This window comes from Colius striatus, chromosome 3 (genome assembly GCF_028858725.1).
Source record: "Colius striatus isolate bColStr4 chromosome 3, bColStr4.1.hap1, whole genome shotgun sequence".
NCBI lineage: Eukaryota > Metazoa > Chordata > Aves > Coliiformes > Coliidae > Colius > Colius striatus.
Genome location: NC_084761.1, coordinates 2,309,831 through 2,323,354, shown reverse-complemented (window position 1 = coordinate 2,323,354; position 13,524 = coordinate 2,309,831). Strand labels below are relative to the sequence as shown.

The 13,524-nt window shown below is 49.1% G+C and overlaps 1 protein-coding gene across 3 annotated transcripts in view; it reads left to right on the top strand.

Moving 5' to 3' along the window:
• Positions 1–11,655, top strand: part of PIGQ (phosphatidylinositol glycan anchor biosynthesis class Q) — a 30,099-nt gene extending 18,444 nt beyond the window's left edge. For all 3 annotated transcript variants that reach the window (XM_061993617.1, XM_061993615.1, XM_061993618.1), the window contains 6 exons: positions 414–567; positions 3,021–3,132; positions 4,934–5,014; positions 6,736–6,850; positions 7,381–7,442; positions 11,328–11,655. In XM_061993617.1, the coding sequence (XP_061849601.1) occupies positions 414–567; positions 3,021–3,132; positions 4,934–5,014; positions 6,736–6,850; positions 7,381–7,442; positions 11,328–11,480 (677 nt within the window). In that variant the 3' untranslated portion in view covers positions 11,481–11,655. The remainder of the gene's footprint in view (positions 1–413; positions 568–3,020; positions 3,133–4,933; positions 5,015–6,735; positions 6,851–7,380; positions 7,443–11,327) is intronic.
• Positions 11,656–13,524: the final 1,869 nt, after the last annotated feature.

The window sequence follows — 13,524 nt, the reverse complement described above, 5'->3', positions numbered from 1 at the left end:
ACTGTTTGTGTCCCAGCTGATGTCCATCACTCCTTGTTGTGTCCCTGGGCACCACAGAACAAAGTGTCCCCCATGCTGCTGACACCCACCCTTTAGGTACTTGTGAGTGTTGCTGAGGTGCCCCTGAGCTCAGGCTTCTCTTCTCCAGGCTGAACAGCCCCAGGGCTGCAGCCTTTCCTCCTCACACACATGTTGCATCCCCTCAGCACCTTGGTGTCCCTGCACTGGCCTCTCTGCAGCAGTTCCCTGTCTCTCTGCAGCTGGGGAGCCCAGAACTGGCCACAGGACTCCAGCTGAGGCCTCAGCAGGGCAGAGCAGAGGGGCAGCAGAACCACCCTTCTAAAATCAATCCTTTGAGAGTGTCAGCAGGAAGATGCCTGAGTCAAACAGTGACAGTCTGCCCTGTGCCCTAGGCTACATTCACCTGATGTCCCCGTTCATCGAGATGATCCTCTGGTACGTGGGGCTGTCGGCGTGTCTGGGCCTGACCGTGGCTCTCTGCATCCTCTCTGACGTCATCGCGCTTCTCACCTTCCACATCTACTGCTTCTATGTCTATGGAGCCAGGTGGGTTGATCTCTCCTACTGTAGCTTGGCTGTGTTTGGAGAGAAGGGCCATTGACCACTCAGGCTGTGTCTTTAGCTTGTGGAGCGTTCAGTCCTGGTGTAGTTCTCTTGAATTCACAGTGTAGACACTCATGAACTTTGACACGTGCAGGAGTGATGGCCACAGTAGCACAAGCATCCTGTCTTGCAGCTCTCCTGTGTTTAAATGTTCATTTATTGTGGTAGTGACCTGGAAAAATGAATCTACATGACATGTGGAGGACAAGAAAGCAGTTCACCCATGGCTTTCATTCAGCCTTATAAGTACTCTGTTCAGTTGCACCCTACTCATAGTTTTGAGGTGAACCTGAGGAGGAAAGAGGAACCTTTGTACTTCTGGAAAAGCTCCAAAGTCCCTGCCTCTGCCCTGCTTCAGAGGTTCTCAGACACAGAGAACCTCTCAGACTTCAGAGGTTCTGTGCTTCAGAGCACAGATGGCAGGTTTGAGCTTACAGCATGGCTTTGACAACATCCTGGTGTCAATGGCTGGACCTACTGGAGGGCCCCATGGCCTGAGAGCCAGGCAGAGGCTGTGAGGGAGTGCAGGGGCATGTCAAGATTACTGTGCAGTATCCACCATTGTGCTCTGTTCTTACCATCCATTAACACATGCTGCATCAAGGAATCACACAGGCCACTGGAGAATAGCTGCTCTTGCCAAAGAGATGAGAGACAAGGTCCTAAAGAAAGGAACTTTTGGCTGTGAGCAGAGGGCTTTACGTTGCAATCAACAGGAGAAATCATGCAACCTTAGTTATGAGAAGTTCAGGGAATGGTTAGAAATATTGAGATGGGGTTTATGAATCAGATCTGCTGTGAGCATGGGGCTTACACCTGAAATCCCTCAAGTCAGCAACAGGGAGTCTCTTCCCAACACCTTTAAGTACTGGAATTTCTGGTTTGGTCTGTGAGGAGTGGTCTTACTCCTCCTGATTGTGCAGAGTGGTGATAGGAGAAGCCTTTTCTCAGCTGATTGTTTTTCCCTTGTGAGCTGCAGGGAGCCAATCTCCCCACCTCCTCTGTTTGTTAGAAGTAGAGAACAGCTAGAAGTTATCTTGCTGCTAGCATTGAACTGCCCCTGCTGTGCCAGGAAGGGAATCAGGAAGGGATAGCAGTCACCCACATCAATGCAGCTACCACAGCACCTTGCATTCCTGCAGCTGGCTCAAGAATTTGCTGGTTCAGGTGCTGTTAAGGCCTGAGATCCCCTTCTGGAACAAACCAGGCAGTGAAGCAAGAGCAGGCGTGTGTGTGCAGGCAGCCAGGGAAGGTGGGGCAGAGGCTGCAGCAGGAGCTTGGTGGCAGGGCAGGGTGTGTGGAGAAACATGTGGCCTCAGTCAGAGCCACGGGGCAGGTGTGTACCAGCAACCTGAAGGAGTTGTCCTGGGCACTTTCATGCCTAGGGATTAGTGCACTGAGCTGTGGCTGCCAGTCTAGGGGCACCCTGCCAATTCCTTGCAGCAGCTGGTGTTCCTCAAACCAGATTCTTCTCTTGGATAAGACTCTTACCTCTGCTTTCACAACATTGCTTTGAAACCTGAGCAGATGCTGGGCCTTAACCAGGCTGATTAACCAGTCTGGGGTTTGTAGCTTAGGTTTTCTCAGACTCTGTTCTGCCCCACAGATTGTCTGTATCCCCTTTCTTTACACCCCTATGTGTTGGACATGGCCGCACAGGGCTCTTTGTGCATCTTCTCCATCCAATGGACTCTTTCTTCCTTGATGTTGTTCTGTAGGAGTGTCTATTTCCTACTCTTTATCACTCCTTCTCCTACCACTGCTGTTTTTTCTGGGAGGGAAGTAGCTCCAGGTGTCATTACACCAAGTTATGAAAGCCTGAGGGTAGGATGCAGTAGGGGCCACCAGCCATTTAGTTGGGCTCTTCCCACTCTTAAGGATGTTTGAAGCTGTAGTTTATTAAAGAAGCTGCAAAGACTTCAGTCCTCTGCTGCAGAGGCAAAATTGAATTGCTTTAAATGTGAGGGGTAAGACCTTGGGCCACTCCTGCCATGGGAGGAGTGTGAAGGAAGGGGAACAGGGCAGATCAAACCGAAGAGACAGAGGGGAACTCAGCACAATAAACTTGCTGCTGCTTTGCTGCAGGGTGCCATGGGGCTGGCAATTGCTGCTGCTCATAGAGACCACCCTTGCCACAGCCTTTGCCCATGGCATGGCCATTGCTCTCCAGTGGTCCAGAGCTGTCTGTAGAGGCCTGCTGAGCCGGTGCCAGGGGCCAGCCCAGATACCTTGGGCTGAGCAATCGGCACTTTATCAGTCTGGGATTGGTTTCTTTTGCCACCTTGAGTTCTGCAGCTTCAGGGAGCGAGTGGGTGCAGGGTGTAATGCTGACAGCTGTTAGGTGTTGAAGCTCAGGAGCTCCCAGCTCTGATGCACAGCCTCTTCTCTCTGCTCAGGCTCTACTGCCTGAAGATTTACGGCCTGTCATCTCTGTGGCGCCTGTTCCGTGGGAAGAAGTGGAACGTCCTCCGGCAGCGGGTGGATTCCTGCTCCTATGACTTGGACCAGGTAGAGCTGAAGCACTGCAGGATGCTGCCCATGGGCAACACCACCCTGCACTGCTTCAGTTCATATTAAGGCAGAAACCACAGGAGGCTTTGTGAGCCCCAGAACTGTGGCTTTGCAGCCAAATGCTCCGACTCCGCTTGCTCTGCAGCACTTCTCGGTGTGTTCGGGGGGGGCCTCATCCTGGCAAGTGCTGAGCACCTTCAAGGCGTGCTGCAGAGCCACAGTGGGTACTGCAGATGCTCTCACAGCTCCTGGAACATGGGAGTGGGTATGGGGGAGGGAAGCAATTTACCAAGTGGTGCCCAGCAGTGTTGCCACAGTAACAGACGTGCCAGCGTTTCTATTAAAAGGCCCCGTTTCATTCACGTTGCACTGGAGCCTGGCCCACACATTCTCACTCAAGCAGCAGAGGCAGGTTTTTGTCAAACACTCTCAACTCTTTTCAATTGCTCAAATGCCATGCACAAGTCCAGCACAGCCTGAGCTGCTTCACAGCAGCAGATGCAAACAGCACTAAAACAATACAATCATACTTGGTAACTTCCAGGGCCAGTGCCTCTCTCTCCATTGCAGCAGATAACCTTGAGCTTCTTACCCAGTGGAGGAACTATTTTTCTGAGTGATTAAAAGCCTCTGTGCCAAGAAGACAGTTTGCATCAGGGCTCAGTCCCTGTGTACTTTGAGGAGAATGGGTTTGGCACTTCAGGCTTCATCCTGCTGCTCTGGAGGCCAGGGGGAATTATGTCATTGGCCTGGGTGAGAAGAGACATTCAAAGCAGACCTTAAAAGACTTTTTGGAGATGTTAAGCAACTGCAGTTGAGTGGCAGAGGGAGGGAGAAACAAATGCTGTGAAGAGAATGAATTGGGTTATGATCCATTTGTGGTTATGTGCTTAAAGCTGGGATGCTGATCCACCTCTGTAACACAGATGTCTGGGTTATTTTCTTTCATCATATACCAAGGCCATGATCTCCCTTTGCAGAAGTGGCAGTGCTCTGTGTTCCTGTGGCCTCTGTGTTCTGGAAGGGCTGACTAAAAACTGAAGAGTCACATCCTTGTTTGTCATAAAGCTGCATTTCTCCCAGTTGGAGTTAAGCTGAAGCCAGCTGGGCTTGCCCAGAATATCACTAACATCTTCTGTGGGCAGTGGGTCTAATGACACCTGCTCTCCTATGGATTTTTCTCCTTCATATTGCTCCCCCACACCCCAGTAACTCCAGCTTCTTTCTCTCTCCTAATTACCCACTGAGCAAGAGGCAGAAGGCTGTGGCTGGACTGACCAGCCAGCTACTGCTGCTGGGAATGCTTCTCAACCAAATGCTGTCAGCTTTTTACCTTGTCTGCTAGAACAAGGGGAAACAAAAAGTGCTTCTCAATTCCCTACTAAATTTCCACTTCTTCCACATTTTTCTGGTACAAGCTGACCAAGGGCTCTAAAACTTGAGGCAAGAGGGAGTGGACAAATGGCATGGTCATGTGAGTCTTGTTTCCTAGGGAAGCTGGCCTCAAATAGGAAATCTTGAGTATTGGCTGTAAAGGCAAAAAAATGCTGTGAGGATTCAGCTCATTTTACCTTTCCAAACTTGTATAATAAGGAGCCTTCTGAAGAGACTCAGTCAGAGAAGATGTACTGAGAAGATTCGAGGTAACAGCGTTAGTTCCACGGGGAGGAAGAACCTCACACGAAGGAATCTTACAAACTTCCATTGCCTTACAGTTTCCCATTGCTTCATTTCTATTTGATTTGCTTTTGCCATTGCTGTGTTAATGATTGTGTTTCTTTTTTTCCCCTCCCTCTAGTTATTTATTGGCACCTTGCTGTTTACAATCCTGCTCTTCCTCCTGCCCACCACCGCGCTCTATTATTTGGTGTTCACCCTGGTAAGGTTTAACCCTTGCACTTCATCATATCCTGTCTTCTGACATGTTGAAAGGAAACAAAAAGGTTTCAGAGCCATTTGCAGTTCACAAAGGAAAACACAAGATGATTTGGGTGTCCCAGGAAGAGTTGGTCACACAGCCTGATGTGTGTTTGTGCTTCTCCAAAGGGAATTCCTAGCAAGTGCTGCTCAGCAGGACGAGCTGTTCCACTTTCTTTCACTCAGAAGTTCTTTTTCTATCTTGCCAGCCCATGTCTGGGGTGACAGCCCTTCTGGTTTGATCCAAAGCTTTCTCTTTCCAAGGAATTCACTTGCTGTGTTAAATCCTTTCAGCCATGCTTTCCTCAGAGACTTGGGCTTCTTTATTTTGCCTTTCTTCCCCCAATATGACCAATCCTCTTGAGGCTTGTCTGAAACAAACTTTTCCACAGACAGTGGCCATCACATGGTTTCAACCTCTTTTTTTTTGAGCCTTCTCTTTTCAGATGAACTTGGCAGGAAAAGTAAATGCAGTCAGACAAAAAGAGGTGCTTTTAATCAGGGGGACAGAAAACACTGAGCAGGAAGCTCATTTCTAACTGCTTTACTCTTGCTTAGATGCTCTACATGGGGTTTCTTCAGGCAGAAATAAGCAGCTTCACTGTTGGAGAGAGACAAATTTACACCCACTCATACACAATGGTGGAGTTTACTAGAAGTGGAAGCTTGGATTTTCTCATTTAGACTGTGACTGTTGAAAGCAGAGCAGCTCTCATGTCTTTGCAGGTCACAGCCTCTACAGCCATGGGAGCTTTGGGTTACACCCTTAAGCTCAGCTTGTCAAGGAACCACAAGCTCTCATGCCCCCCACTTCTAGACATCAAACCCACTTTGAGAGGCTTTAACTTACAGAATCACACAATTCCAGTATGGTGGGGACTGGAAGGGCCCTGCAGAGCTCACCCAGCCCCTGCTCAAACAGCTTCCCCTGGCTCAGGGAGCACAGAAACGTGTCCAGCTGGGGTTGGAAACCTCCTGAGAAGGAGCCTCCACACCCTCCCTGGGCAGCCTGTGCCAGGGCTCCCTCACCTCAGCACCAAACCAGTTTCTCCTCCTGTGCCAGGGGAACTGTTTGTGTCCCAGCTGATGTCCATCACCCCTTGTCCTGTCCCTGGGCACCACAGAACAAAGTGTCCCCCATCCTGCTGACACCCAGCCTTTAGGCACTTGTCAGTGTTGCTGAGGTGCCCCTGAGCTCAGGCTTCTCTTCTCCAGGCTGAACAGCCCCAGGGCTGCAGCCTTTCCTCCTCACACACATGTTCCATCCCCTCAGCATTTTGTGAGCCCTGCACTGGCCTCCAACTGCTGTCCACACTATCCTCAATGCCCCCCAGATGCCATTGGCTTCTTGCCCACGAGGGCACGTTGCTGGCTCATGGTTGGTTTGTTCTCACCCAGCACTCTCTGGTCCCTCTCCTGGAGCTGCTCTCCAGCAGCTCACCCCCAGCCTGTCCTGGGGCAGGGGGTTGTTCTTCCTCAGCTGCAAGACTCTGCCCTTACCCTTGGTGACCCTCATGAGGTTCCTCTGTCCAGCTCTCAGCCTGCCCAGCTCTCACTGACTGGCAGCACAGCCTCCTCCCAGTTCAGTGCACACCAATGTCAGATTGCAGATCACCTGAGGAATTTGCAAGTGTTGCATCTCCCATTTCTCTGAGCTTTTCCTATTAACCTGTCCCTTTGCAGCTCCGTTTGCTGGTGGTGATTGTGCAAGGCCTGATACACTTGCTGGTTGACCTGATTGACTCTCTGCCTCTCTATTCAATCATCCTTCGGCTCTGCAGATCCTACAGACTTGCAGGTAAGTCCTTCAGCACTGCACATGCAGGAGTTCAAGGATTTTGCACCATGTATTTAATGATGATGCAATGAGTAGCTTCTGAATAGAAAGGGCAAGGGGCAAGAGAAAACCCAAGGCTCAACACATGCAGCTATCCTATTAACCAGTTCCTGCAAAGAGCAGGATGAGAATTGACCAAATCTTACAAAGGTAAAGCAAAACCCTGAGCTCTGGAGTTGGCTGGCAATCACAGAATAGATTGGGGTTCTTCTCTGCTGTGGGGAGAGCTGCAGGAGACTGATCCTTCCTGCTTTTTCTGTGAAGTGAGTTGCTCAGACTCCTGAGCTGAGAGAAACACGTTTATCATTACACTTAAAACCACTTCAGGGAGAATCTGTGCTTCCAGTTGAAAAGGTGAGAGGCTTCACAAATCAAGACAGGTTGAAGGCTCTGTTCCTAGGAAATCAGTGCCCAGGCAGTAGAGCTGAGCAGCAACTGACATGGGCTTTTCTCTCCAAGCATCAGTTTGGTTTCCTTTTGTCTCTTTTCAGCTGGTGTGAAGTTCAGAGTCCTTGAGCAGCAGGATGGAAAACCTCTTCGACTCCTTATGCAGGTAAGCCACTGTGGCATTTTCTGCTGTAGGCTTCCCCTCAGAGTGGCCCCAAGGTCCTTCTCTCTTCTGCAGCAGCTCTGAAAGTGGTCCCACTGAAAGGCTCCACTGAAATTGGGGCATCTGTAAAATGCTGAGAGGAGGAAAATACTTTTCACATTGCAGTGACTCTGCTGCTTTGTCTTCCTTTTAATTCCCTGCTTGAGTCCTCAGCTGAGAGCTAATGCAGTGTCCTGTGTGGTGTGAAATGTGAAAGAAATGAGAACCATGGAGCTATTTTACTGCTGGAGTTAAGACTTCATGTCATTATCAGCTCACCTCCTGGCTCTGTGCAGCTTCACAGTCACTGCTGGATGCTGAGAGAAGCAAAAGAGAGCAGATAGACCATCCAGAATGAAGGGCCAGTAGAAGGTCTTCCCCTCCAGATGGGTTAAAAAGCCTTAGTTGCTCCATGATGCCAATAGGGTGAGTGTGTGAGCAAGACAAGAGTGGAAAAGGCCTCCTGTTATTCTCCTGAGGTGCTATGGCAAGTGTATAGAACAAGCTTACCTGTCCTTTTGTAAGCTCCATTTCCATGCTCTGTCATCAGAGCTACTAAAGGACTCTTCTGAGGAGCAGGATGGTAACAGTCAAGTTTTCATTATGCTTTCAGGACTCATTGCACAGTTTCCAGTTCCTAACTTTACAGGAGAGCTGCCATCACAGGGTCTTGCTCTTTGCATCCTAGGAGGAGAGACTGCAAGTACAGAGTTTATAACAAACACTTGCAATGCTGGGGGAGTGTGTGGGAAGGAATTAGCTGTGGCTTCCCAGTTCTTGTGCTTTTACCATTATCAGCTCAGCCTCAGCCCTGTCTCAGCACACAACCAGCACACCAGCTAGCAGCCATTCAAAAGGGAATCTCTTCAACACATGTCTTCTAGGGCAAAACTGGCACATGCTGTCTTCCCAGTCCCTGTGTTTCCATAGGGTGTAAGAACCAAACTCTGTCATTCTCCCTGGCCACAAAGCTCTGTAAAAAGGAAACCAGACACCAAAAAGGAGGCACAGGAGCTGCTGAGCAGAGAGCTTGGCATCAGTGTGTTTGTGAGGTGAAATGGATAGCTTCTCCAGAGGAAAAGATCATGACTTAGAGAGCAGAAGCAGTGACTCATAGGAATATGATGAATTTTCCTTGGACTGCTGCAGAAGGATCCTTTTGCTATCTAGAATATAACATAAGCAAGCAGATCAAGAGGTGGAAGTGTTTCAGTGGATGTCTGTCTTGGCCTTCTGTTCAATTACTAATGAGCAGTGACTCAGTAAAGGCACTTGTTTTTGCACTCTGTGCTGTTGGAAATGAAAAATGGGCTTGTGTCATGGATCCTGTTGAATGGAGCACTTTGAGAGGTCTCTTGTGAGGCCAGTCTAAAAGGCCTGGTTTTAAGTGACTTGCTAACATTCTTCTTTATGGGTACATGCTCATGTTCCTTTCTAGCACTTTCTCAGTGGCTTTGCCTCCCCTGTCTGTATGGCAGCCCTCTGGAGCCATGCTTGCTGGAAGTCAGGCTCTATGCATGTCACTATGCCTGAAATAAGCTACAGGTGACTGATACCTTCACAGCTGTCCTTTGGGGCACTGATAATGAAGTAGGAATGCTGCTTTTGAGCTTTCACATTCAGCCTCTGCTTCAGCCAAGTGATTATTTTCTGCTTTTAAGATAGTGTCACCAGGATGCACAGCCCAGTCAGCAACAGGCAGAGGGTGGAGGGTGATAGTTCCATTCCAAATGCTACTTCATTTGCTCCAGGAAGTCTTACACAGTTCAGTATTTCCATCAGTGTTTCAAACCACTCCTTGTGATGCACAAGAAGATGGATTCCTTGTAGCCCAGTGAGAAGACAGTGGGTTGGATTCATCTGTGTACCCCAGCAATTGCTTTGAAAAGGGTTAAGCAGAAGAGGAAGGGAAAGGGAACAGCTCCATTAGGAAACAAAAAGCCCCTATCTTATACCTTTGGACTACAAAGGTGACATCAAAGGAGCTCATCTTGCCACTGCCTTAGTAAATGGTTGCTTTTGTTTGTTTGCCATTTAAAGTAAGAGAGGCAGATGCCCATGTTGTGTGGGGTGTAAAACCATCTCTTGTTGTTTCCCAGTAGGCAAGTGTTACCACTCAGGATCCCCTCTCTGCCTAGGGATGATCTGCAGTGAGAAATGTTGTGTCCAAACCTTCCAGCCCACAGGACTAATAGTCAAAGGAACATACACTGTGTATCTCCCTTGTATCACAGCAGTTCCTATCCTCCCCCAGCATGTTGTCACTTCAAACATACTGCTTTGCCTACAGCTGAGGAAATAGGCAGAAACAGTTACTCAGGTTTTGGTAGTCTTTGTTTTGAGGGCAGGTTTCTTTGGCTTGGGGCTTTTTTGCCTTGTCTTTAGCCAGCTCTCCATGCCTGCAGTGCAATGAGGTTGGGTCTAGTCATGCAGAATGTCCCATAAATGCTGTGGTTGATCCTTGAGGCTGGAGAAGGTGGGTGACATTTGAGCTGCAGGAGTTTGGGTTAAGTATACCCTCAAGTGGGATGAGCTCTGCTCTTCTGTTTCTGGTGCAAATGTTCATTTTGGTTGCATTCAGAAGCAGCTTCCTGTGACTCTCTTTGGGGCCCATTTAATATCTGCTCATGTTTCAGTGTTCCCCAGCTGAACTGTGCTGGGCCTGACTGGTCTTTGGCTTCCCTTAGCCTGCATGAGCTGCTGCCCTGGACCTTCTTCCTGAGCTTCACAGGGATGCTTCTGTCTACAGGCATTTTCTCCTTCTGCTTCAGCAACATTGTGCTTTGAAACTCATTTGATAAAGGTCTTCAGGATTCATTCTAATGAACTCTTTGTTTAATCACCCTTTCCCAAGAGCTCTACCTTTGTAGACACTCTGAGTTCATCCTCCCCCTCTCTGTGTGCACACCAGACAGCTCAAGCAAGCTGGTGACACACACTCCCAGAAAACTGGTTGCTCTTCAGGGGACAAAGGAAACAGGCAGCTTTTGACAAAGGTGTGACTGCATGGTTTGCACTGTCACCCTTTCCCTTTTGTGGCTGGATTTTCTACTGTGAATTCTAGTCTCCTTTCACACAGCTGTTTGGTTGGGTCCAGCTATGCAGTCTAGAGGAGGATGCCCTTCCATTCCTCTCCACAGTCCAAGCTTCCTTTAGCTCTGGAAGTCTCCTCACCTTGGCATCTCTCCTGATCTGTTTTCCTGAGATCTGCCATTTCTGAGCAATCTGTTTATTCTTTTGGAGACAATTTATTGCTGTGCATGGTAAAATCGTAGAATGGTTTGAGTTGGAGGGGCATTAAAGATCATGCAGTCCAACACCCTTACCATATGCAGGGACACCTCCACCTCCCACTAGACCAGGTTGCTCACAGTCCCACCCAACCTGCCTTTGAACTCTTCCAGGGATGGGACAGCCACAACCTCTCTGGGCAACCTGTTCCTGTGCCCACCACTTGGCAGGGTGAGGGGAGGATTTGGACTCCAGGAGCTTCAAGGGCTTTTCCAACCAAATTGATTCCATCATTCTGTGATGATCCTGTGATTCTAATGCAACACAGCAACAGCTCCACACCCTCCTGGGGTGGGCATTGCTCTACTGGTGCTTGTGTCTGCTGATGGGTTTAAAAGTGATGCTAATCATCCTCCTTGCCAAGCTCAATTTGTTCATGTCTCAAGATGCTGTAGAAGGCTTTAGCTGGACAGAGAGGGAATCTTAAGCTTTGTGAGTCACAGTACTGACATATAAACAGAGGCCAGTGCTCTGCAGAAGCTGTATTTGCACTCCTCAGCTGCCTGTGTCTCTTCCTACAACTCATTTTCATTGCTGATATTCCTCTCCTCCTCATAGATCAACCCTCTGTCATATGGCAGCGTGGTACAGACATACAGGCTGCCAACCTACAGCTGTTACCCTAAGGATTCCTGGACATCTCTCTGCAAGAAGCTGTTCCTTGGAGAGCTAATCTACCCTTGGAAACACAAAGGAGAGAAGCAGGACTAAAGAGAACAGAAGAGCTTGAGAGACTTGGTCAGAAGGACATGTTGAACCCTGATACTTTTGGACCAAAGGCATCTCAGAGCCAGCAACTGTAAGATCCCTTTAGTTAGATGTTGGGAACCTGGGAGGGGCTGAATTTTTCGAGGCAAGTATTTTTAAACATTCTTTTTCAACTTTCCTCTTCCCCTGCACTGTGTTTGTGTCCAATGCCAATGATTCTTTCTGAAGCAAAAGGTTAAACCCAACGGTGCCTTGTGGAACCAGCACCTGGTGTCGTTGAGAAAGCACCTCCTGAAGGCTTTGATGATGTGTATCTTTCTCATGTAAGGTCACAGGGCCAGTTTCAAAGCCCTTCAAAGCCACAGTGCTGAGGGTGCATCCTGCCAAAGGGTATTCTGGACTTGTTATGCTTCAGCCTTGATCAAAAGCAAGGTGGAGAAGCAGCTTGTAGAGTCACACTGAAAACTGTGCACCAGGGTCATTTGGGGCCACAGGGTTTTAGTCTTTTGGCTGGGTTTGGAATCACCCCCACTGCAGCACCAGGGGATGTGTTAAGCATAGCAACAGCAGGGCTGAGGGCCCAGACACACAGACTGCTGTACATTTGTGCATATATGGTCTCATCTCCATGTTGTTTAAAGCAAATAGTGTTTTGGGGAAGAGCTGAGCCCTGAGCTGACACAAGTGCAGAGCACACATCCTCAACCCCCAGACTGGTGGGGTTTACATGGCAGTGAGCCATGGGAGCTGAGAGCTCTGGGCTCTGCCAAAGCTCAGGGCTTCTTTGCTTAGTTGTAGTGTAAGGCAAAGGCAGCTTTGCTGAGCCCAGCTCCAGCTGATGTGTCTGGCAGAGGCTGCAGCAGCCTGGCTTGGCAGGCAGCTCTGGGCAGCATGTGCTGCACTCTTCAAGGGTCAGTCCATCCCCCTGTTTCTCAGGGCCCAGGTGAGAGCCTCACCACTATGTTGCCTCATCTTTTGCACTTACTCATAGTCAAAGACCTTTTAAAGTTACCTCAGTATGAGGTGTTTGAAGCCACTTCTTTCCTCTAAGCTACAATAGACACGTTTCTCTTAAGAGATGCCCTGCTTTGGTACTACCCCCACACAGCAGCTTTCTGATGCTGCATTGGTTTTGATGGGAGTCTTCTATTCCCTGTCTTGGGGACAGCACCTGTGCACAAGAGTGTGATGCCCCACTGAGACCTTCATTGTGTAGATATTCACATGCAGTCATTACCCAAAAGTGCACTTTCTGTGGGTCTGCACTGAACTGAGGGTGTGGTGTCACTGTACCCTCCTGGCACACCTGAAGGGACTGCACTGACTCACAGCTGAGAAGTGGGCTGGATCCTGCCTCCTCTGCCTCTGCCTGACCAAAGAACCCAGGAAGAGGAGGACGTGTTGTGTCTGCAGAGCTCAGCTCTTCTCTGGAGGGCAGCCTGTGTATTGCAGTGGGACTAGGTGGAAGCAAGGCAAGGAGCTACAGCAAGGTGTCCTGGGCTTTAGTAGCCTTCAGTCAGCATTTCCACAGGCAGGATAAGAGCTTCTTACCCCAGCCCCATGTCTCACCCATGTACTTGAAGCTGTCAAGGTACAGAAGAGGTTAAGGCCCTACTGCTTTAAGACATCCCTGCCCAGATACATTTGGGTTGTCTGTAGCTGCTAAAAGCCTCTCATGGTGCAGCTGCTGCCTCTTCACTCAAAGTTTGATCAGGAGAAAAGCTCTGCAGGCAGGTGCTTGGTCCAGACACTCCTTAGCAGGCAATCACAGGAGCTGCCAAACTCCCACAGTTTTAAGGACATCTTTAAGATGCCAATGTTAGCTGGGCACTGCTACCCAAAGTAGATGTTCAGTTACCTTGACCCAGGGAAGAAGGGGAAAAAGAAGAAAGCCATTGAGGAAAGCGACCACAGCAAAAGCCCCCACCACCATCTGCCACTGCAGGCTCTGCACGAGCTGGAGACATCCTTGTTTCCTTCAGTGATCAATGCTTAAAACTCACATACAAACACAGAATCTTCTTCTCTTGGAGCATCTATACCCAAG